At 50.1% G+C, this 23,171-nt stretch overlaps 1 protein-coding gene and 1 long non-coding RNA gene across 2 annotated transcripts in view; one reads left to right on the top strand and one right to left on the bottom strand.

The window, feature by feature from the left end:
• The window catches only part of LOC133282523 (uncharacterized), a 471,436-nt gene that overhangs the window by 104,468 nt on the left and 343,797 nt on the right, over window positions 1–23,171 (bottom strand). The gene's annotated exons all lie outside the window — the stretch shown is intronic.
• Window positions 1,732–2,658, top strand: LOC133282532 (olfactory receptor 5G3-like). The gene has a single exon (XM_061478541.1). It carries the CDS (start codon window positions 1,732–1,734, stop codon window positions 2,656–2,658), a length of 927 nt encoding a protein of 308 aa, XP_061334525.1.

Here is a 23,171-nt window from a genome sequence, read left to right as displayed (position 1 = left end):
GGCTGCCTTGGTCCCCAGTGGGATAAAGATCCAAATTCCCCAAGAAGCCCTCTCCAGGCAGAGGAAGGACAGGACGGTGACCATGAGCAGCCAGCACAGAGGTACCAAGGCCAAGTCACGCCTGACCAACCTGAGTGCCTTGGGTGATGTGAGCATTGATGTTTGCATGGACAAGAAGTAGAGGACAGCATTTACCTCACTATTAGCAAGGTCACCACGATCTTCTGTTGGCTCCTTTGCAGCCAAACTTGTGAGCTATGGTTTGAGTACATGGAATTGAATATGGGTGGAAAGCTGGTTCATTGCCTGTGGTGCTGGGATTGCTGATGGACCCTGGTACCAGCTCCCATTGGCGAGGTTCCCCTCACCTCCCTGCCATGATAATGTCAACCATGGCCCTTGTGAAGGTGTAACTGCCTCAGAAATGCTCCAGAAGTGGATGTCAAAGGTGGGCTTGTTCTGTGGTTTGCTCTAGGGGAGCCCAAAGCCCTGTTGCTTGCTCAAGCTGAGGTCATCTCCTCTGGGGACATTTCTTATCCAAACTAATCAACACAGAGAAGCGATAATGACCTGCTTTGGGCTTTGTCACCTCCTGGGGCACAAAGAGATTCACAGTCCCACATCCCCACATCACTTGAAATAGGAAGGGGGTTTGCTGATGCTGGCTCATTCCCAGGCTCCCTGCACAGCTCCAGGCACGTTCATCTTCACATCCATCTCTGAGAGCATGAGGAGGGCAGCAGAGACAGAGCTGAGATGTAAGTGATGGGCAGCATCTTTCAGCCCATCATTTTCCTGTGGTTCTGTCTTGCCAACAAGCAGCAGCTCCTGTCTTCATGTCCTGCCCTACTGCAGGGTCCGGGGTTTCTTGATGATGCTCTGGGCTTCCCAGGGAGCTGCCTGTGCTGTGTGCTCCCCATGCTGCTGCTGAGAAGACAGGTTTGGAGATCACCCTCATGGAAAGCACCCTCAGGAGGCTTCCTCACCTCTGAGCAAAAAAGGTTTCCTGGATGAGCACCAGAAGCTTTCCTGTACAGGACATTCAGGGTGCTCCCCATTGCTGAGATGAGGCAGCTCCAAAAGATTACTTTTTTCCCCCAAACATGTGTGCAAGTAGGGATTGCTGAGCTCTGGGGAGTGCCCATTTCTGTTGGAGACTCAAGGGAAAGGTTAAAGAACCATGAAAGTTTTTAGATCTGACAAAGTGTGTCAGGAGGGAGGGGAAACCGATACTAACCACTGTGTAAGGTAGCATAGGATCATAGGGTTGGCTGGCAAATGCCCGTAAGAGGATGAAGGATCAGCTCTGCACTGTGAAAGCACCACGTTTCTCTATGTTCCAGGTTGAGCCGGATGGTCTCCAAGCCACAGGCTGAGCACTAAAGCAGGCGATGAGGTGCGGTACTAAGGTAAAGCTACTTGGGTGAGTGGAACCTCCCTACTGATTTCCAAAGTGGTCATTGCTCAACATCCAGAAGTGAGCCAGAGGAGCACACACCACGTTGTGCCATGGTGTTTAACTGCTTGAGCACCCCTTTGTTCTACCTGTGCTGGCACAGGACTTTCACCAACCTGTTCCTCATTGATCTGTGCCTGAACTTTCCCTTTCCATCCTGCGGGACTGTCTCTGAGCAGCTCCCACCACACAGAGGCTTTTCCACCTGGGACATCCCCGCCTCTTGGAGAAGAAACCTCCAGCCAGGAGCTCACACACAAGGCACCATCCAGCCCATGGCACAAAGCAATTGCACCCAAGTGACCGAGTTCAACCTGGTGGGCTTCACAGAGGACCCGGTGACTCAGGCCTGCTTGTTCCTGCTCTTCCTGCTCACCTACCTTGTCACCATTGTGGGCAACCTGGCCATCATCATCTTAATCAGGGCCAGCCCCAACCTCCACTCCCCCATGTATTATTTCCTGGGCAATCTGGCCTTTGTAGACCTCTGTTCTTCCACCATCATCACCCCCAAGATGTTGGTTGACTTGATGTCAGAGAAGAAGAGCATTGCTTATGCTGGGTGTGTGGCTCAGGTCTTTCTCTTTGATCTCTTTGGGATGACCGAGTACTTCCTGCTGGCTGCAATGGCCTACGACCGTTATGTAGCCATTTGCCATCCCCTCCTGTACCCCCTTGTCGTGTCCCCACAGTGCTGTTTCCAGCTGGTGACTGGCTCGTACCTCGTGGGGCTGACCAATGGTGTGGGACAGACCATCAGCATGTCCACCCTGTCCTTCTGCAGCTCCAGTGCCATCGACCTCTTCTTCTGTGACATTTCCCCTCTCATCTCGCTCTCCACCTCTGACACCACCTTCAGCCACATCATCCTGACCACTGCAGCATCTCTCTTTGGTGTGTCCAGCATCCTGGTTATCCTGCTCTCCTACGTGGCCATCATCGCCACCATCCTGAGCATCAATTCAGCCGAGGGCAAGCGCAAAGCCTTCTCCACCTGCACATCCCACCTCACCACTGTCAGCATCTTCTGTGGGGCATCCTTCTTCACTTACTTAAACCCCACCTCAAATAGCTCAAGAGTAGGAGACAAATGGGCTGTGGTGCTCTACACCGTGGTGCCTCCCATGTTGAACCCCTTGATCTACAGCCTGAGGAATAAAGATGTGAAGGAGGCTTTGAGGAGACTCTTGAAAATAAAGTGATATTGAATGTTGTAAGTTTAGGGCCAGGTAGAATGGAGATGTGGGGAGATGCTCAGCTGTTTATTAAGTATCTCAGATGGGCAACATTTGCTGGGGGATTCTTAACTTCCATGATGCACTGGCTGCTTTTATATCACCTCCTGCATATGCAAATAAGAACATTACAAAATCTTTTATAATTCCCTGCGCTCAATGTATGAGCTGTGTTTTGTTTTGCATGACTTTCACTTCGCAAATCAGAATAAAGAGAGAGTGAATTCTACTGTTGCAGTAAATGGAACTTCATTTCTAGACGGTCAGTAATGGCCATAAGAAAAGTATACAAACACAAGATAAATAGAGAGGACAGGAAATATCTGGCACAATGTGCAGGAAGTTATTTTAGACTTTGATTCTCAAGTCTCATTAAAAGATTTCCAGCACCATTCACCTCATTGCATTTCAGACAGCAAACACCTTAAGTTAAATATGGTACTTGTGTGACCTCTGGAATGAATGAAGGCACTTTGAAAGAACTTTAAGATGTAGTAGTGATGAATACTCATCAAAAGGCAGACCCTATCAAGAAAACCACTGTCCACTGCTCCACACCTTTGCTTGCCATCTCTCTGTACACAGCAATGATCTCCATGGCATCCTGACCAGAAAAGATCATAGGAGCTATTGTGTTGCTCATCAGCCTTCAGACTTGATATGTGGCAGCCCATAGCAGCCTGCACCAATGGCATTGCCTACCCTGATGTCTCTACTGCTGCCTTCCTGCACAGAGAGTTGATTTGTGGTGGAAAAACAATATATACATGAAAATTCACCAAAACGTTCCAATGTCTGCATTACCCCAACCCATAGAGCTGCACCCTCTGCCAGGGCCATGGTAACCTGGAGCATGGCTGAGCCTCAGGGCTATCCTAGAGACATAAAATCATGGAATGGTTTGTGTTAAAAGGGACCTTAAAGCTTCTCAGAAGACTTGGATGTGACTTATCTCATTCTTCATAAAAAGCCATCAGAGATTAATTAGCTGGGGACAAGAAGAAAGAAACTTTCTTCTTTGTTAACAACAAAGTTCACTTCTACAGCTGCCTTGCTTGACAGAGATGGCTCATGCCCAAAGTTGGAGGGTCAGTGTGTTGGCATGTTTGTGTATTAAGGACAATTTCATGGGCCTGGATCATAGAATCCAGCCTGCTTTGTGTTAAAAGGCACCTTAAAGCTCATCCAGCTCCAACCCCTGCCACGGGCAGGGACACCTTCCACTAGAGCAGCTTGCTCCAAGCCCCTGTGTCCAACCTGCCCTTGAACACTACCAGGGATGGGGCAGCCACAGCTTCTCTGGGCACCCTGTGCCAGCGCCTCAGCACCCTCACAGGAAAGAGCTTCTGCCTAAGAGCTCATCTCAGTCTCCCCTCGGGCAGATTAAAGCCATTCCCCTTGGCCTGTCCCTACAGACCCTTGGCCAAAGCCCCTCTCCAGGTTTCCTGCAGCCCCTTTAGGCACTGGAGCTGCTCTAAGGTCCCCCCTTCAGGAGCCTTCTCTTGTCCAGGCTGACCCAGCCCAGCTCTCTCAGCCTGGCTCCAGAGCAGAGCTTCTCCAGCCCTCACAGCTTCTCACCAAAGATCTACCTCATCCCACATTCACAGCTCACTTACACACAATGATGTGCCCAGCTTTGCAGCACAATTTATGTCTAAAAAGACAATAACAACATTTTCTGGCAGATATCTAAGGTAGGGAAAGCATCATCAGCTTGAAGCACCAGGAAGTCTGCCTGGTTGTGTCTGGGTTATTGGTTCTAATCATTCTCATTCCATTCACTAAACCTCAGTCACTCAGGAGTGACACAGTCTGTGCTCGAGTGTGCCATGATACCAGACCCCTCCAGTGAATTTTAACGTAAAGGGATGCAGAAAGCAAAACCTACCCAAAAAAAAAAAACACACTATTGGGTCTGTGTGGTTTCTTTCCCTAAATAGATCCATTTTGGGTCCATAACCCCTAAGAAGTTGTCCTGAGAATCAGAAAAGTCACCCAGACAAATGCATAAGAAAATGCTCATCAGCTGCACTTGAAGCTTCATTTCATTCCACTCAAATCTGTATCATTTCAACACTGACTTGATGAGCACTCAGTTGCCTAAAAGGGGATGAAATGAATCATTCAGTGGCTTTAGCAAGTGATGCACAGGCTGGTGCCAGTCATTGTGGTCAGTCCAATGGATTGGGATGGGATTTCTCCTGCAGGACTTCAGGAAGAAATGTCAAAATTCAATTAGAAAGAACATTTGGGGTTCCTCTGCTTGGGTTTTTCTTTGACAGATCATTTATAACTAACTCAGTGCTTATACTGAACATACCAGCTAAATCTCAGCATGGTTTAGCTGAATGTTGTTGTCTACAGGCTTGGTTCTTCATCTGACCCTTCTCACCCTATTGTTGCCAGGTCCTCTAAGAAGCAATTCACCTTACTCCAAAACAACCACCCTAAATAGCTGAACTGAGTACTACCCAGAAATTCCCACTTCTCACTGTTGACTGCAGAGCTCAAGTTATTCCCTGCACCAGGACAAAGGGGTGTCATAGAATCATGGAATGGTTTGGGTTGGAAAAGACCTGAAAGCCCAACCCCCTGCCATGGGCAGGGATGCCTCACACTGCACCAAGTCACCCAAGACTCTGTCCAGCCTGGTGCCTGTTGACTTCACCTTGATAATCCCCATGTTGAGAGCCCAGATCCACATCTGCAGGAGCACAGAGCTGAAGGATGCTCTGGGGAAGACTCCAAGGAAGAGTTCTTGTTTCCTCCTACATTCAGGCTGGTAAAAAGATATAATCAGCTCAATGTAAAGAACATGATTGTTCTTGAGATTGCACCTTTGTTCTGCAGTGATGGAAACAGTGATCACATAACATGGAGAGCTACAAAAAGGTCTGAAATGGTCTTTCTTGGTGCAGGGAGTAACTGAGGCCCTCTCTGGGGGATGCACGGCTGTGCAGCAACACTTCATTGGGGCAAAGGCCACACTGAGTATCTGCTTCAGGGACCTGGTGCCTAAGGAGATACAGAATGAAGCAATGGATAAATATCCCCAACCACACACCACAGGCAATGCTGGGACAGGAGAGGACACACCTGCTTGCTCTGCCCTCTGAGATGAGCTGGTCTGGGGCTGTCACACAGAGATCTTCAGTGTGCTTTTGTTATTGTGGTCTCTAAACTTGTGAGCCCATGTTAGACACTCATGGTGGTGATATGTTCTAGGTCACGGCTCCGTGGGACACATGGGATCTTGCTGGACAAGACCATGAGTGAGTATTCGCAGGTAAAAAGGGTCAACAAGGGGTACAGCATCGTATTAGCCAAGAAGGTAAATCTTCCAGGTGATTCATCTTTCTTTTCTTTGTCTCCTCATCTCTCTGCCCACCCCTTGTGGTACCTGATGACAAACATTAGAATCAACATATGAGGCCAGATAAGAAAATCATCAAGCCCATTGAGGAGCATCCAGCATGAGAGGCAATTGAGAGAGGGTCCTCCAAACCTGACTGGAGCATAGAGGAAACTGCAAGGAAGCAGCAGGCCACAGCTCATCTTCTGGTCTTCCTATGGAAGAGTCTATCACTTCCATTGGCTATGGAAGAGCTGAAGTCATTCATTTTTAGGCTGGCAATGTCAGGTGAGATTAATTCCAGCTTCTGTGCCTGTACTCAGCTGTGCAAACACACACTAGCACTGAATAAATGCTGCTTTCAGTAAAGTGCCTAAAACCAGAGGTCCTAACATACACAGACTTGTATTTAAGGCTTTTAGGTGCACATCCAGCCCTTCAGTGTTTGCTCATGGAAAAGGGAATAATCAATGAGACAATGCTTTTAGTGGTAGGACTGATGACAGTGAATCTAATCAAACTGTGTTGGGCTGTAGCAGATGGTGACCCTACATGCATTTGTCTTCAGCCTCTATCTCCAGTTTCTCCATGTGAAATTCTAATTAAAGAGTCTTAATGTATGAGCAATTTAATGTGACATCGAAATTGAGATCTCATATTCATAGAAGTGAGGGAATGCAAGGAAGTGCTCAAGGCCAGGTTGGATGGCATTTGGAGCAACCTGCTCTAATAGAAGGTGCCCTGCCTTGGACAGGGGGTTGGAACTGGATGAGCTTTAGGGTCCTCTCCAAACCATTTCATCATTCTCCGATAAAATAGCACAAGCAAAATCAGCATAACAGGTCTTCTCAATACAAAATTTACTCTGCTTTTCTCTTTTGTGTGTACAGCTGTGTCTTGGTACAGACAGCAATGCCAGCACCATAGAAGCCCCTCTCTTAACCCATGATCAAGACCCCACACTGCAGCTGTGAAATAGCCACTGGGATCCATGTCTCCAGTTCAGTTCCCTCACCAAGGAAGAGAGGAACCACAGCTCAGTCACCAACTTCATCCTCTTGGGGCTCACCACTGACTCAAAGCTGCAGCTTCTCTTGTTCATGGTGTTCACCTTAGCCTACATCACCACCCTCATGAGCAACATCACCCTCATAGTGGTGATATACTGCAGCTCACGCCTCCATACCCCAATGTACTTTTTCACTGGCAATTTGTCCTTCCTGCACCTCTGGTATTCCTATGTCTACACCCCCAAGATCCTTCTGAACTGCATCTCTGAGGAAAAGAGCATCTCCTTTGCTGGGTGTGCTGCTCAGTTCTTTGTCTCTGGACAAAACCCAGGGCTTATGTCCCCAAGGATGCACACAGCTAGAAGTGCACCGACCTTGTCTTGCTTGTGTCTTCCTTTGTCACTTTTCACAGCCCACGCAGGGACATAAGCTCTTCAGATCTTGAAGTTCATCATGAGGGACAGGAGATGGCACTGTGCAGACAGACCTCCTCTCCCTTCCACCTCCCCCCATATGCAAAATATATCTGCTATAAAATGGGATGTTAGCAGCAGTTGGGATTGTTGCACATCACCTTCGCACTGTGCTTTATCTGAATTAAACATTCATTACTCATGCCCAAATCAGTAGCTCAACTGGAGCTCCATGTGTCAGAGAATGTTTTGTGTGGGAAGGGACCTTAAAGCTAATCCAGCCCCAGCCCCCTGCCATGGACAAGGACAATTTCCACTAGAGCAGCTTGCTCCAAGCCCCATCCAACCTGACCTTGAGCACTGCCAGGGATGGAGCATTTACCACTGCTTTGGGCAACCAGAAGTCATGAAATAACATGTGCCTGTTCCTGAGCTGTCCCAGTTATTTCTTCACAATGATGCCAGCACCACATACACACAATTCCGTAGTCCTAGACTATTATCCCAATGAAACATACACATGAGCATGGGTAGAGCAGGTCAGATTGGATCAACCCATATCAGGAAGCATAAAGGCATCTGAGACTGACTTCAGTTGCCTGAACATTGACTACTAACACACTGGAGATGCCCTTGGGTGTGCCTCTGAGCTTTCAATGTTGCTCCAGAATGACCCAACCCTCCTGAAGGTTGCATGATGTACATGTCAAGTGCATGGCAATGTCCTTGGCCCTTCAGGACAGAGCAAATGGCACCACATATCTGTATGAGGGCAAGCAAACCTGACCTGGGGCATTTCATTGCATCTGTCTCCTTCCCTGCAACTGAAGTGATAGTTTCCACCACCACCAGAAGAAAACATGCAAAAAAGTGGTTTCTTGGTTCTTACATTATCTTTCTTTTTTCTTTATGAAGTTTTAGTCCTACTGAAAGGAAAACTAAAATACCTCTTTTAAGAGTGTTGGGAGGAGGGATTAGGAGATCTGAAGTAGTTTCATTTTCTTCAAATTTAGTCATTAAATCAGAGTTTTGTGTCCCCACCTGTGCTCAGTGAAGGTGTGTTTCTGTACCTCCTTTTAGACTCATTAAATCAACCAGGTTGGAAAATTCCTTCAAGCTCATCCAGTCAAACCCTTACCCGGCCCTGCCAAGGCCAAGGCCACCACTGACCCATGGCACTGAGGGCCACATCTACACAGTGTGTGAACACTTGTAGGGATGATGACTGCAGCCCTGTCCTAGGCAGCCTGTTCCAATGCCTGAGCACCCTTTGGGGCAGGAATTGTTCCTCAGCTCCATCTAAACCTGCCCTGGTGCAACTTGAGGCAGTTTCCTCTTGTCCTGTCATTTGGATTAAAACAAACTGAAAATAGGTTTGAGGGGGCCAGCTGATCCAGTCTGACCTCCAGGATGCCTTCACATCCTGACTGGAATTCATTTAATCCAGAGAAAGCTATTCAGAGATGCACATACCATGGAGAGAGAGTGCATGGTACAAGTCCTTCTGATGTTCAGACCTGCTCTGAACCACATCCATCCTCACCAGCTGTCCTAGGATGTAATAAAACATCCTCTTATTCCCATCCGTTCTAGAAGGGTCCTGACTATCTCATAACTAGGCAAGGAATTTTAGATGTTGAGTCAGGTGACCCCATTGCCATGCTTATTCTCCAATCCCAAATTCATAATGGTAGGAAAATCACATTTATGAAAGCCAGGCAGACATGGAGGATGGATGTAGTGGGCTACAACTTGTCTCAGTTTAACAGTTTAAGAACATTTTTAACAGGTAAAGAACTAAAGAGAGACACAAATAAATCCATCCCAAGACAACTAATCACAAGAAATTCAATGTATAAAGTGTCCTTGAGGAGGCCCAAAAGTGAAGAGAAATGCAATGAGCTTCCCCAGCTCCCTTTATTAGGGGTCAAAAGCAGGAAGGGACAAAGCACCCCATTAGCAAGAACCACATTATCTGCACATGTCATGAAGACTGGGATGTGTCTTTAAAAAGAGAGTAGGACCAAGCTTGTATGAGCACAGAAAGCCCTCCAGCAGGCCCAAGATCCCGGCTTTCACAATACAAGCACTCACAGCTACTTCCATCACAAGTGATGCTGCTCACTTTGCCAAAGCAAGAAGTGGTCCCTGGGGACCAAGCTCCCCTCCAGGAGTCATCACCTTTAACAAGACCTTCTGGGGTTTACCAAGGAAGTTTCCTCATCACCACGAAAGCTTCTCAGAAGACTTGGATGCTACTTCCCTCATTCTTCATAACAAGCCATCAGAGACTAATTAGCTGGGGATAACAGGAAAGAAACTTTCTTCTTTGTTAACAGCAAAGTTCACTTCTACAGCTGCCTTGCTTGACAGAGATGGCTCATGCCAAAAGCCAGTGAGTTGGAGGGTCAGTGTGTTGGCATGTTTGTGTATTAAGGACAATTTCATGGGCCTGGATCGTAGAATCCAGCCTTGTTTGTGTTCAAAGGGAGCTTAAAGCTCCTCCAGCTCCAACCCCTGCCATGGGCAGGCACACCTTCCACTAGAGCAGCTTGCTCCAAGCCCCTGTGTCCAACCTGCCCTTGAATACTGCCAGGGATGGGGCAGCCACAGCTTCTCTGGGCACCCTGTGCCAGCACCTCAGCACCCTCCCAGGGAAGAGCTTCTGCCTAAGAGCTCATCTCAGTCTTTCTCTCCCATAGCCTCACAGTATCACAATATGCTAGAGATCGGAAGGGACCTCGAAAGATCATCTAGTCCAATCCCCCTGCCGGAGCAGGAACACCTAGATAATGTTACACAGGAATGTGTCCAGGCGGGTTTTGAATGTCTCCAGGGAAGGATACTCCACAACCTCCCTGGGCAGCCTGTTCCAGTGTTCCGTCACCCTCACTGAGAAGAAGTTTCTTCTCAAGTTTAAGTGGAACCTCTTGTGTTCCAGTTTGTACCCATTACCCCTTGTCCTATCATTGTTTGTCACTGAGTAGAGCCTGGCTCCATCCTCGTGACCCTCCCCCTTTATATATTTATAGACACTTATAAGGTCACCCCTCAGTCTCCTCTTCTCCAAACTATAGAGACCCAGCTCCCTCAGTCTTTCCTCATAAGGGAGATGCTCCACTCCCTTAATCATCTTTGTTGCCCTGCGCTGGACTCTCTCCAGCAGCTCCCTGTCCTTCTTGAACTGAGGGGCCCAGAACTGGACACAATATTCCAGATGGGGTCTCACCAGGGCAGAGGAGAGGGGAAGGAGGACCTCTCTCGACCTACTAACCACCCCCCTTCTAATACACCCCAGGATGCCATTGGCCTTCTTAGCCACAAGGGCACAATGTTGGCTCATGGTCATCCTGTAGTCCACTAGGACCCCCAGGTCCCTCTCTCCTCCACTGCTCTCTAACAGGTCGTTTCCCAAGCTATACTGGAACCTGGGGTTGTTCCTGCCCAGATGCAGGACTCTACACTTTCCCTTGTTATATTTCATCAAGTTATTCCCTGCCCAACTCTCCAGGCTGTCCAGGTCTCACTGGATGGAAGCACAGCCTTCTGGCGTGTCAGCCACTCCTCCCAGCTTAGTGTCATCAGCAAGTTTGCTGATAGTACACTCAATTCCCTCATCTAAATCGTTGATGAATATATTAAATAATACCAGTCCCAGTACTGACCCTTGAGGCACTCCACTAGTTACAGGCCTCCAACTAGACTCAGCCCCATAGACTACAACTCTCTGGCTTCTCTCCTTCAGCCAGTTCGCAGTCCACCTCACTACCTGATCACCCAGACCACACTTCCTCAATTTAGCTGTGGGAGACTGTGTCAAATGCTTTGCTGAAGTCAAGGTAGACCACATCCACCGCTCTGCCATCATCCATCCACCGTGTTATTTCCTCATAAAAGGCTAAGAGATTGGTCAAACATGATTTCCCCTTGGTGAAGCCATGTTGACTGCCCCTCATAACCCTCTTATCCTTGATATGCCTTAAGATGGCACCAAGGATAAGGTGTTCCAACACTTTCCCAGGGATGGAGGTGAGGCTGACCGGTCTATAGTTACCCGGGTTCTCCTTCTTGCCCTTTTTGAAGACTGGAGTGACATTTGCTTTCCTCCAGTCCTCAGGCACCTCTCCCGTTTCCCAAGACTTGGTAAAGATGATGGAGAGTGGTCTAGCAATGACTTCCGCCAGTTCCCTCAGCACCCGCGGGTGCATCCCATCTGGACCCATGGATTTATGGATGTCCAGGTTGCTCAACTGGTCTCTAACCCATTCCTCATCGACTAAGGCAAACCGCTCCGTCGACCTGACTTCATCTAAGGTCTCAGGGATACAGGGCTCTTCAGGACTGCCTGCAGCAGAGTAGACAGAGACAAAGAAGGCGTTCAGTAACTCTGCCATCTCTGTATCTTCCGTCACCAGGGCACCCATCCCGTTCATCAGTGGGCCTACATTGCCTCTGGTGTTAGTTTTGTCTGCCATGTATTTGAAAAAGCTCTTTTTGCTGTCCTTGACCCTTCTTGCCAGGTTTAATTCTAAGGATGCCTTAGTCCTCCTAGCTGTCTTCCTACATCCTCTAGCAGCAGCCTTATATTCCTCCCAAGTGGCCAGCCCCTCCTTCCATGACCTGTAAACTCTCCTCTTCCACTTGAGCATACCCAGCAATTCCCTATTTAGCCACGCAGGTCTCTTGGCCCTCTTCCTTGACTTCCTACCTGTCGGGATGCTCCGATCTTGAGCACGGAAAAAGCAGTCCTTGAATGTCAACCAACTATCTTGGGCCCCTTTACCTTCAAGCAGCCTTGCCCATGGAATTTCCCCTAGCAATTGCTTGAAAAGGCCAAAGTTTGCCCTGCTAAAGTCCAGGGTTGCAAGTCCACTTGGTATTCTACTAGTCCTACCACACAAGATCCTGAACTCCACCATCTCGTGGTCGCTGCAACCAAGGCAGCCCTCAACCCTTACTGCTTCAACCAGATCCTCCTTGTTAGTGAGGATGAGATCCAGCAGCACTCCTCTCCTGCTCGGCTCATCCACCATTTGCAGGAGGAAGTTATCATCCATACACTGGAGGAACCTCCTGGACTGTGGCTGGGTTGGTGAGTGATCCTTCCAGCAAACATCAGGGAAGTTAAAATCCCCCACGACGACCACGGCCTGTGACTGTGAGGCCGCTCTCAGCTGCCTGTAGAAGGCCTCGTCAACTTCCTCACCCTGATCTGGTGGTCTGTAACAGACACCTACAACAGTATCCCCCCTGCCAGCCCACCCCTTAATTCTCACCCACAGACTCTCAACTCGCTCGTCATCTGTCCCTGGACAGAACTCGGTGCATTGTAGCTGCTCTCGCACATAAAGAGCAACCCCACCACCCCTCCTGGCTGGCCTGTCTTTCCTGAAAAGGACATAGCCCTCCATGTGTGACTATATTCCAGTCATGTGAGCTGTCCCACCACGTCTCTGTAATTGCCACCAGATCATAGTCTCCTGACTTAACACAGGTTTCCAACTCCTCCTGCTTATTTCCCATGCTGCGCGCATTGGTGTACAGACATTTCTGGGAGCGAGCTGAGCACACCGATTTCACCCGAGGATTATAGGAGGCCTCCCAGTCTTCATCAGTTCTGGAGTGCTGCCCCACTGGGGCAAGCCCAGCTACAACCCCATCCCCCTTTGAATCTAGTTTAAAGCTCTCCAAATGAGCCCTGCTAATTCGTGCCCCAGCATCCTTTTGCCTCTGTGAGACAAACCTTTCCCACTTGTCACTGTCCAGACTGGTGCCCTATAAAACCAGCAGTTATCAAAGAATCCAAAGCCCTGCCTGTAGCACCAGTCTCGAAGCCAATTGTTTATGAACTGAATCTTCCCATTCCTTCCCACATCATCAGTGGAAGATGGAAGGAGTGAGGAGAAGATCACTTGAGCCCCAGACTCTTTCACCATCCGCCCCAAGGCCCTGTAGTCTTTCTTCATCCCCCTCAGACTGCAGGAAGCAGCTTCCCCCCCACCTGTCTGGAAGACCAGCAGTGGGTAGTAGTCTGTCGGGTGCACCAGGTTGGGGAGCGCCCTGGTGATATCCCTGATCCGGGCTCCAGGCAGACTACACACTTCCCTATGATGAGGGTCAATTCTGCATATCGGGCCCTCTGTTCCTCTCAGAAGGGAATCCCCTACTACAATGACCCTTCTTTCTTTCTTAACAGAGGCAGTCTTGAGGTGCAAAGTCGACTCCCTTTTCCTATGTGGCCTTGTGGGCTGGCCTTGCCCCACATTCTCACCTACCTATCCTTCAAGATCCAGGGCCTCAAACCTATTATGGAGGGACACCTGGGGAAGCAGGGCAGGAAGGGGGGAGGGTTTCCCATGAAGCCGAACTGGAACTCGCTTCCAGCCCTCGTCGTCTTTTTGGTCCCCTACCTCTGCGCAACAGCTACAGGGCAGGGGCTGTCTAAGGCCATCCCCCTCCGTGTGAGAAGGCAGGGGGTCCTTCCCCTTTCGGGGAGTATCTCCCTGGAACCGTTCCGACTGGCATGCCAGGGAGTTACTCCACCAGTCGATCTCCCTTTCACACTCCCTGATGGTCCTCAGCGTCTCAACCTCCTCCTTAAGCCTTGCCACCAGGCTAAGCAGATCTTCTACCTGCTCACACCTCACGCAGGTGGAATGCTGTCCTCCCTCCCCCGGCAGCAGCAGGCTCTGGCACTCCCTGCACCCAGAGACCTGAACAGCCACGGTCTGGGACGGGGTCTCTGTCTGAGTTGCTGTAGTCACCTTACTGCAAGCTCTCTTTCTGGAGGCAACCATATTGGTCCGCAGTCTGGGACACCAGCAACAGGGGCAGCAACACGACCTGCTCGTTCCTCCCTGTGCCCGGTGGGCAGCGACAGGTCGCTGCCCTGTCAAAGACTTTTTCAAGGCAAGCAGCAGGGGAGTGGTCGCCGTCACCGTGGGAACGCCCCCCGCCACATCAGCCTCTCTCTCGCAAGGGCTGCTGGGGCTTCGGGGATCGGGAGATGTCGGGAATCGCGATGTCTCTGCGCTATCCCCTCTGATTTTCCTCATCTCCGTTGACCCTCGCGTCGCTGAAGCATGCCGGCTGTGGGTCTAGCTAGGCTAGCTCCGATCATCTGACTGTGCTGAAAGCAGGGGAGCACGGTTTCAAAGAGCAGATCACAGAGCTCTCATGGGGAGAAGCAAAGGGCTGTGTGCAGCAGATCATGGCCAGCAGTCACCTCCAGTGGCAGACCCCAAGAGAGCTGCCTGAACGCACCCTCCCCAGGGCTGGGCTGCACTTTCCCCCCACTTCCTGCCCATGTCTCTGCTCCCTCTCAGTGCACCCAGAGCCCATGCCATGGGCTGTGTGCTCAGCTCTGCCCTGCAAACCCCTCCCGGCAGCAGGGCTCTGCCCAGGGGCATCTCTGCCTCTGCAGGAACCTCACACCTGGCAATCAATGGATCCATCAATGGTGAATGGAGAAACATGGTCAGCCCCTGAGGAAAGCCTTGAGAGCTTCTTTACTCTTCAGTTAGTTACTGGTGGCAATGAGCAGTGTGTAGGGAGGTGAGAGAGGGTGGAGGGAAGTCAGCAAGAAGCAAGGCGATGGTTCAGGGCTTTAACAAGTCCTTACAAGCAGGACGGAGCCCAGCAATGGGGAGCAGTTGGTGTCTGTAGGTGGAGGAGGAGTAGGTGTTCCTGGAGTGTGGCTGCAGGCCCTGGACAAACCAGAGGCTATCTGAGAACTTTCCCTCATGGGAACATGCCTCCGCATGGCACATGGGGAATGCCCACTGCTGGGGGTGCCTGAACGCTGCTCATCATGCCCCATGAGCCCACATTCCTGTCTCCCTCTCCTGCACTACCCAAACTTGCCTGGAATGCAGGATCCATCCCTGAGCCTGGGGAATGCAGGAACCTCCTGCAGTGAGGTGTCGATGCTGCAGGGGAAGTGCAAAGCTTCTGTGAGACACTTGTGAGTGCAGGCAGGGAGCGGGGTGTGTGCAGCAGAGAGGGTGCTACAGGCAGGAAGCTGTCCCAGATGAGGTGCCCTGTCCCCAGAGCATGGGGTACCTTGCACCCAAGGACACCACCTTTCCTTTTGGCTCTTGCCAAGAAGTTCTCAATCCAGACCATTGCCTTTTCCCACTGCTCTCCCATGGTGCTTAGTTCTCTATACTGATGGCATCACCCATTCTTCTATAAGTCCCCTTTAGATCAGCTTGCTAAGGGATATTCACTCCACCTGCTGAATTGACACTATAGTAGCAGCCTACAACTAGGTGAAATGTGGCTTCAGAGATGATGTAGTTTTTGCTGCTAGCAGGAAGAGAAGGAAACCTCTGCAAAGTGCAGCCTGGAAGGTTCAGACTCAAAGTTAGGAAAGAGAAATGTCTCTCAAAAGGTGGACTTGTGGTGCAAGAGGTCACCCAGAAGGAGTCTGGCTCAGCCCATGGCTTTGTGTTTCAAGGAACAGACAGCCATAGGTGCAGAGATGGGACTGAAGGTACAGAAATGCCAGGTGAGAGCTAGGTGGGAAAGCAAGATGGGGGTCAACAGCCTGAAGGGAAAGAGGTGCAGGCATGGGCCAGTGTAGGACAGCCTGCAGCAGAGATGACAGGGTTCTGGCATGGCTGAAAGGCCCAAAAGAACAAAAGGCCTCTGTGCCCTGGGCTATGACAGTTGCCTCTTTCATCAAGGCCTATGAGGAGAACTTTCATTCTCAGGATTTCAGGCTCTGCTTCTCCAAGGGCTGTGGTCAGGGCTTGGCCTTTCTGCATCATCAAACAAACCAAGGGTTTTCTCACCATCAGACACCTGCACTTTGCCTTTGTGTCCTGTAATCACAGCCTCCAGTTACTTGCTTTAATGAGTCCCTGGGGAGGCTTTGTCAGCAGCAGCCCTCAGTGGGGCCCATTCATGCTGCACACTCTTGGGGCTTTGTTTCTGAGTTGGACTTCTTGAGAGGTTTCCTCAGTCTCCTCTCAGCACCTGAGGTTCAAGGACTCAGCCCAAATACACCATGGGGCTCATTAAACCCTGATGAGCCATGTCTCACCATGAAGTTTTTGTCAAGTCTTCCAGATTGTCTTCCAGGGAACTGGGGAGGTTTCCGAGTGCAGGAAGATTACAAAGGGCATCTGATAGAATTTATTTGAAAGGGTTATTTGAAAGGAAAATCTACGAAAGATGGGAGGAATGAAGGACGCGGTGTAACAGGCAGGACAGTGGCAGTGCAGTTACAGGGGAAGATCGGCATTCCTTTGGGATCCCCCTTGTGAAAGGCCATTGGATTGGCAGAGGTCTCTTGGGAGGGAGGACAAGGACATGTTGCAGTTACCTTTGATAAAGGTACCAAGGACAACCCAGGGGAGCCCAGGCTGTACAAGCTTCCTTTGGTGAGGCGTGTGCCAGCATCAGAGTCCCCTTGGGTGACACCTCTGGGCACCTAAAAGCCGTCCGAAGGGTAACTGTTGCCTGGCCAAGCTGAGAGCCTGCAGTTGTGCGTGAGGAGGCAAAGAGTGGATGCGGTTTCCCTCAGCTTCAGCATGGCTCTTGGGTGGACCAAGAGGAGGGTGAAGCACTTGTGTCAGCAGAACCAGCTCCAACAGTTGAGGAGCCACCAGGGACATCCGAGGCACCAGGAGATGCAGGTGCCTGCTCCGGGGCTGTGACCTCCGCAGCCATCATGGCACTGCAAGGAGCAGCATCAGCCAGGGCCCTTCTCCTGCCCCTGTACCCGCAGAGCCAGCAGTGCCACCATGAGTCAGCAAAGTTGTGTGCTGGGCCCTCAGGTGAGGGCAGACCAGGTCGACAACAGCGCAGGGCTGAGGTGCCTCTAGCCTCTGACAGTGGCAGCAGGAGGCCAGAGAGACGCTGCTGCTGCAGTGCACGGCTCTGCGTGTGCAAGGTGATCTCAGAGAAAACTCCAGGAACAAACTCACCACCAAAGGTTTAAAGCTGACAAGCAGGTATTCTTTCTTGCGGTGCCAGGAGACACAGGGATAGCTCCTCCTAACGTGTGTCTCTCAATTGCCACACAAGCCGTCCTTTCATAGTCCCTGGGCATACATACATATTCATAAGGCTGCATATAGATTACATCATTTTCCAGAGAGTTCCCCGCACGCGTACAGAATTGTGGTGGTGGTGTCTGAGGGTCGTTTACTTCTTCCAACAATCTTCATCACTTCTGGCCGCCTTTGAGGGATCATAGAGAAGTCATAGAGGAGTCATAGAGAAGTGATAGAGGAGTCTTAGTGTCATAGAGTCATAGAGGCATCATGCAGGAAGCATAGAGGAGTCACAGAAGAGTCAAAAACCGTCATAGCGGAGTCATAGAGGGGTCATAGAGGAGTCATAGTGAAGTCATAGAGGAGTAATAGAGAAGTCATAATAGAGTCATAGTGGAGTCATAGAGGAGACATAGTGTCATAGATTCATAGAAGAGTCATAGAGGAGTCAGTGGAATTATAATGGAGTCATAGAGGAGTCACATAGGAGTCATTGAGGAGTCATAGTGGAGTCATAGAGGAGGCAGAGAGGAGTCATACAGGAATCATAGTGGAGTCATAGAGGAGGCATAGAGGAGTCATATAGAAGTCATAGTGAAGTCATTGAGGAGTCCTAGAGGAGTCATAGAGGAGTCATAGTTTCGTAGAGCCAAAGAGGAGTCATAATGGAGTCATAGGAGAGTCATAGAGGAGTCATAGAGGGGTCATTGAGGAGTCATAGTGGAGTAATAGAGAAGTCATAAAAGAGTCATAGTGGAGTCATACAGGAGACATAGTGTCATATATTCTTAGAGGTGTCATAGAGGAGTTATAGTGGAGTCTTAGACATGTCATAGTGGAGTCAAAGTGGAGTCATAGAGGAATCATAGTGGAGTCATAGAGGAGTCATAGTGCAATCATAGAGGAGTCACAGAGGAATCGTAGAAGAGTCATACAGAAGTCATAGAGGAGTCATGTAGGAGTCATAGAGGAGTAATAGAGAAGTCATAAAAGAGTCATAGTGGAGTCATATAGGAGACATAGTGTCATATATTCTTAGAGGTGTCATAGAGGAGTCATAGTGGAATCATAGATCAGTCATAGTGGATTCATAGAGGAGTCATATTGGAGTCATAGAGGAGTCATAGAGGAGTTATAGAGGATTCATAGAAGAGACTTAGAGTAGTCATGTTGGAGTCACAGAAGAGTCATAGGGGAGTGCTTGAGGAGTCATAGAGTCGTAGAGGAGTCATACAGGAGTCATATCGGAGTCATACAGGAGTGATAGAGGTGTCACAGAGGAGTCAGAGAGTAGTCATAGAGGATTAATAGAGGTGTCATAGTGGAGTCATAGTGTCATAGATTGATAGAGAAGCCATAGAGGAGTCATCAAGGACTCATACAGAAGTCATAAAGGAGTTATAGTGGAGTCATAGTGGTGTCAAAGGGGAGTCATAGAGAAATCATAGAAGAATTGTAGAGGAGTTGTAGAGGAGTCGTGGAGGAATCGTAGAGGACTCGTAGAGGTGTCGTAGAGGAGACATGGAAGAGTCGTAGAGTAGTCATAGATGAGTCATAGTGGCATCATAGAGGATTGATAGAAGAGTCACAGATGGGTCATAGAGGGGTCATAGTGGAGTCATAGTGGAGTCATAGAGCGGTCATAGAGGGGTTGTAATGGGGTCATAGTGGAGTCGTAGGGGGTCACAGAAGCGTCTTAGAGGGGTCATAGAGGAGTCATAGTGGAGTCATAGAGAGGTCATAGAGGCGTCTTAGTGGAGTCATAGAGGTCTCTTAGAGGTGTCATAGTGTCATAGGTTCATAGAGGAGACATAGAGGAGTCATCGAGGACTCATGCAGGACTCATACAGGAGTCATCGTGGAGTCAAAGAAGAGTCATAGGGGAGTTTTGACTTTCGGCCTGGGAACAGAGCTGATAACACCAATGTTTTTAGTTTCTGTGCAAATGTTTTGGTCTGACGAAGGACTTTCTGAGCCTCATGCTCTGCGAGGGAGGAGGGGAATCAGGGAGGAATCTGAGCCAGGACACCTGACACAAAGTGGCCAAAGAAGTATTCCAAGCCACATCATGTCATGCCCAGGATGTAACAGGGAGTTACCCAGAAGGGCTAGAGGACTGCCGGGTTGGACTAGGTATCGGTTGGTGCTTGGTAGGGCTGGGGGGTGAGTTATCAGTCGGCTGGTGGTGAGATGTTGTATTCTCTTCCCTTGTTATTTCCTTTGTCATTATTATTATTGGTGGTAGCAGTAGTGATGTGTGTTAGACCTTAGTTACTAAACTGTTCGTATCTCAACCCGTGGGACTTGCATTCTTTTGGATTCTCCTCTCCGTCCCTCTGGGAGTAGGGGACAGGAAAGAAGGGGGGGAGTGAGTGAACGAGCTGCCTGACTGGTTTTAAACCACAACAGTTCTTTCCTTCCCTTGCCTTGCCTGCCTTTGCCTCGCCTTGCTTTGCCTTCCCTTGCCTTGCCTTGCTTTTCCTTTTCTTGCCATGCCTTGCAATGCCTTTCCTTCTCTTGCCTTGCCTCGCCTCATCTTGCCTTGCTTTGCCTGGCATCGCCTCAGATCGCCTCACCTTGCCTCGATTAGCCTCACCCTGCCTGGCCTGGAATGGCCTTTCCTTGCCTTGCCTCTCCTTGCCTCGCCTCGCGTTGCCTTGCCTCGCCATGCCTTTCCTTCCCTTGCCATGCCTTGACTTGCATTGCTTTGTTTCTCCCCATTTTACCTCGCCAGGTCTTTCTTTCCCTTGCCATGCCTTGCCTTGTCTTCCCTTGCCTTGCCTTGCATTCCCTTGCTTTGCCTTGCCTTTCCTTGCCTTGCCATGCATTGCCATGCCTTGCCTTCCTTTGCTTTACCTTGCCTTGTCTTGCCTTGATTTGCCTTGCCTTGATTTGCCTTGCATTGCCTTGCCATGCCTGGCCTGGCGTTGCCTGCCCTGGTCTGGCTTTGCCTGGCCTTGCCTTGCCTTGCCTGTCCTTACCTTGCATTTCCTTGCCTTCCCTTGCCTTGCCTCGCATCGCCTTGAATCGCCTCTCATTGCCTTGCTTGGCTTGGAATGGCCTTGCCTTTCCTTGCCCTGCTTCATCTTGCCTTGCCATGCCTTTCTTTTCCTTGCCATGCCTTGCCTTGCCTTGCCTTGCGTCTCCTCACCATGCCTTTCCTTCCCTTTCCATGCCTTGCCTTGCCTTTTCTTGCCTTGCCTTTTCTTACCTTACTGCAGGTCCAGCTGAAAATTCCCTGCCTGTTTCCTTGGTCCATGGTTGAGTTGCTTTGGAGATAAATCTGACTCTACAGCTCTAACACCAAAAGCAACTGCTCACCTTCATGTGCAGCAGACACACAGATCTCTTCTGTGTCATGTGCACTTGCCAGTTACTGAGGAAACTATCTATGGGCTGGGAAAGGAAACAGCGCAGGAGGGAATTTTTAGTTAATTGTTGCTCTTCCTGGTAAAACCTGTAGGGCTCTAGCATTTTGTTCCATATTTTCCGTGGTAGCTGGAATGGGTTTCATTATTAAAAAAGTATTTCATTTTCTACTTCCCTGTGTTCCAGGAGAAACAGCAACAAGGGCCTCCCCTTGTGCCACAGCTTGTGACACTGTGCAAGACGTGACAAGAAAAACAGATGGGCTGGTACTTGGGGAGAAGCCTGTGGCCTGTAGAGCTTCATCAGGGACAAGGACAGGTTTCTGTGTAAGCACTGACTCAGTTCAGCCCAGCTGTGCTGTAGTGAAGAGCAGCACCCCGCGCTGCCCTGTGCAGACTCGGGGCTGGGGTGCGTGCTCCCCACCCCTTCTCTCCTGCCTCCTTTGTCTGCAGTGAAACAGAAACTGTGTTCTCTGAAGAAATTCTTTCCGGTGAGGGTGGTGAGACACTGGAACATGTTTCCCAGAGATGTCCCCCATGCCTCTTGTGAAACTGTTTAGGATTTAGGGAATGACTGATCAACCTGAAAGAGCTCCTGGGATGAGCAGGGAGTATCCAACTTTCCTGATCTCTGTGTGCTGCTCCCACCTTTGCCAGGCAACCAGAGCTCCTGGTGCAGCCAGGGAGCAGCCAGCATCCAACTCCTTGCACTGTGCAAAGGCTGGGGCCTAACAGGAACTCCTGGGGAAGCAGAGGGCTCTAGGAAATGGGGGGGAAGTGCATCAACACATTCCACCCTGTAACTAAAGTCAGTCCATCTTTCTCAGAGTGGTGTGCTCACCTCTTGCCGCTGTGCCAGCAAACAGAGTAGTGCTGAATTCCAGTTATAAATTGAGGGCGATGTTTGGTTGCTTTACCCATAGAGGAGTTGCTTTACTCATAGAGATGTCATAGAGACGTCAGAGAGTCGTTTAATTACAATTATATATATGGACAGGTTTCTGCATCAGCATAACTTGTTCAGCTGATTTCTATGCTCTAATGTATAGCAGAATGTTTAACAACAAACAGAATAGGATATAAATTAGTGAAATTAAGGTAGGATGTAAAATTCAACTTTAAAGCCCCAGTTGCTGTTGCTGACCATCCAAACGGGGTATCGCACCAGAGATATTCTCATGCTCAGTGTGTGGACTTGCCATAGATAGGTTAATGGTTGGACTTGATGTTCTCAAAGGGCCATTTTCAAATTAATTGATTGATTGTAAGAAACAAAGATTTTTAGACTTAAATCTTTGTATCATCAGGCTGTTTCCCATGTTGTTTCCCTGGAGCCCCAGGGAGCCCTGGAAGGAGCCCAGTGGGGCAGAGGCAGAGCCACCTTGGGCTGGGCCTCTGCTGCTGAGCTGGGACTGAGGGGAGACCTGCGAGACACAGGGAGCTTAAAGGCACTTGGCAGTGGAGGATGCTGAGGAGGAGGAGGAGGAACCTTCTGAAGGAGAAACCTTCCCAGCCCTGTTTGTGGTAAGGCACTGGGTGCAGGGCAATGCAGCTGCAGTTTCTCTCTGTAGATAAGGTGGAGGACGTGCTGCAGAGCAGGGCTTCCCCCTGCACCATGCAGGGACAGGACAAGGCAGGTCCCTTGTGCCGGGGCTGGCTGCAGGGTGTGAATGTGGGTGTGCAGCCAGGGGTGCCCAGCGCTGCCCTTGCAGCAGGGTCCCTGCAGCCCAAAGGCTGTGTGCAGGGGCAGGGACTCTGCTGCCTGCCAGGGTCAGCACTCGGCCTGCCCGGGAGCTCCCCATAGAGCTCGGGGGGAGCTGTGGGGAAAGGAGAAACCCCTGGCAGGGAAGGGAAGTGCTGGGTGGGTGACGCTGCTCCAATCTGCCGTCACTCTGAGCACTTCTTCAGAGGGTCCTTCTGAAAGACACTGAGGCATCATTTACCTGATAGGGAAGGATTCTGAGCTTTGATGGTTTTCCCTCTTGGTGGGCAGGTTGGGCAGTGGGAGCTGGGAATTTACTTCTCTGCTTTGGGGGAGGCACCGAGAGTCTTGTGAGGGCTTGTGTGAGCTGCTCCTGAGCCCCTGCACAGGCAGGGGTGTGCAGGGCAGAGCTGAGCACACAGCCCATGGCATGGGCTCTGGGAGCACTGAGAGGGAGCAGAGGTGTGCACAGAGCAGCAGCTCCTGGCAGGGACAGCTCCGGGCAGCAGAGACATGGGCAGGGAGTGCAGGGAAAGTGCAGCCCAGCCCTGGGGAGGGTGCGTTCAGGCAGCTCTCTTGGGGTCTGGAACTGGAGGTGGCTGCTGCCTGTGCTCTGCTGCACACAGCTCTTTGC

This window comes from Pezoporus flaviventris, unplaced genomic scaffold (genome assembly GCF_033815535.1).
Source record: "Pezoporus flaviventris isolate CSIRO_AGI_PZ_B2104156 unplaced genomic scaffold, CSIRO_AGI_Pfla_v1 ptg000127l, whole genome shotgun sequence".
NCBI classification, from domain to species: Eukaryota; Metazoa; Chordata; class Aves; order Psittaciformes; family Psittacidae; genus Pezoporus; species Pezoporus flaviventris.
The sequence above is the reverse complement of the archived record's forward strand: the minus strand, read 5'-3'. Positions and strand labels throughout refer to the sequence as shown.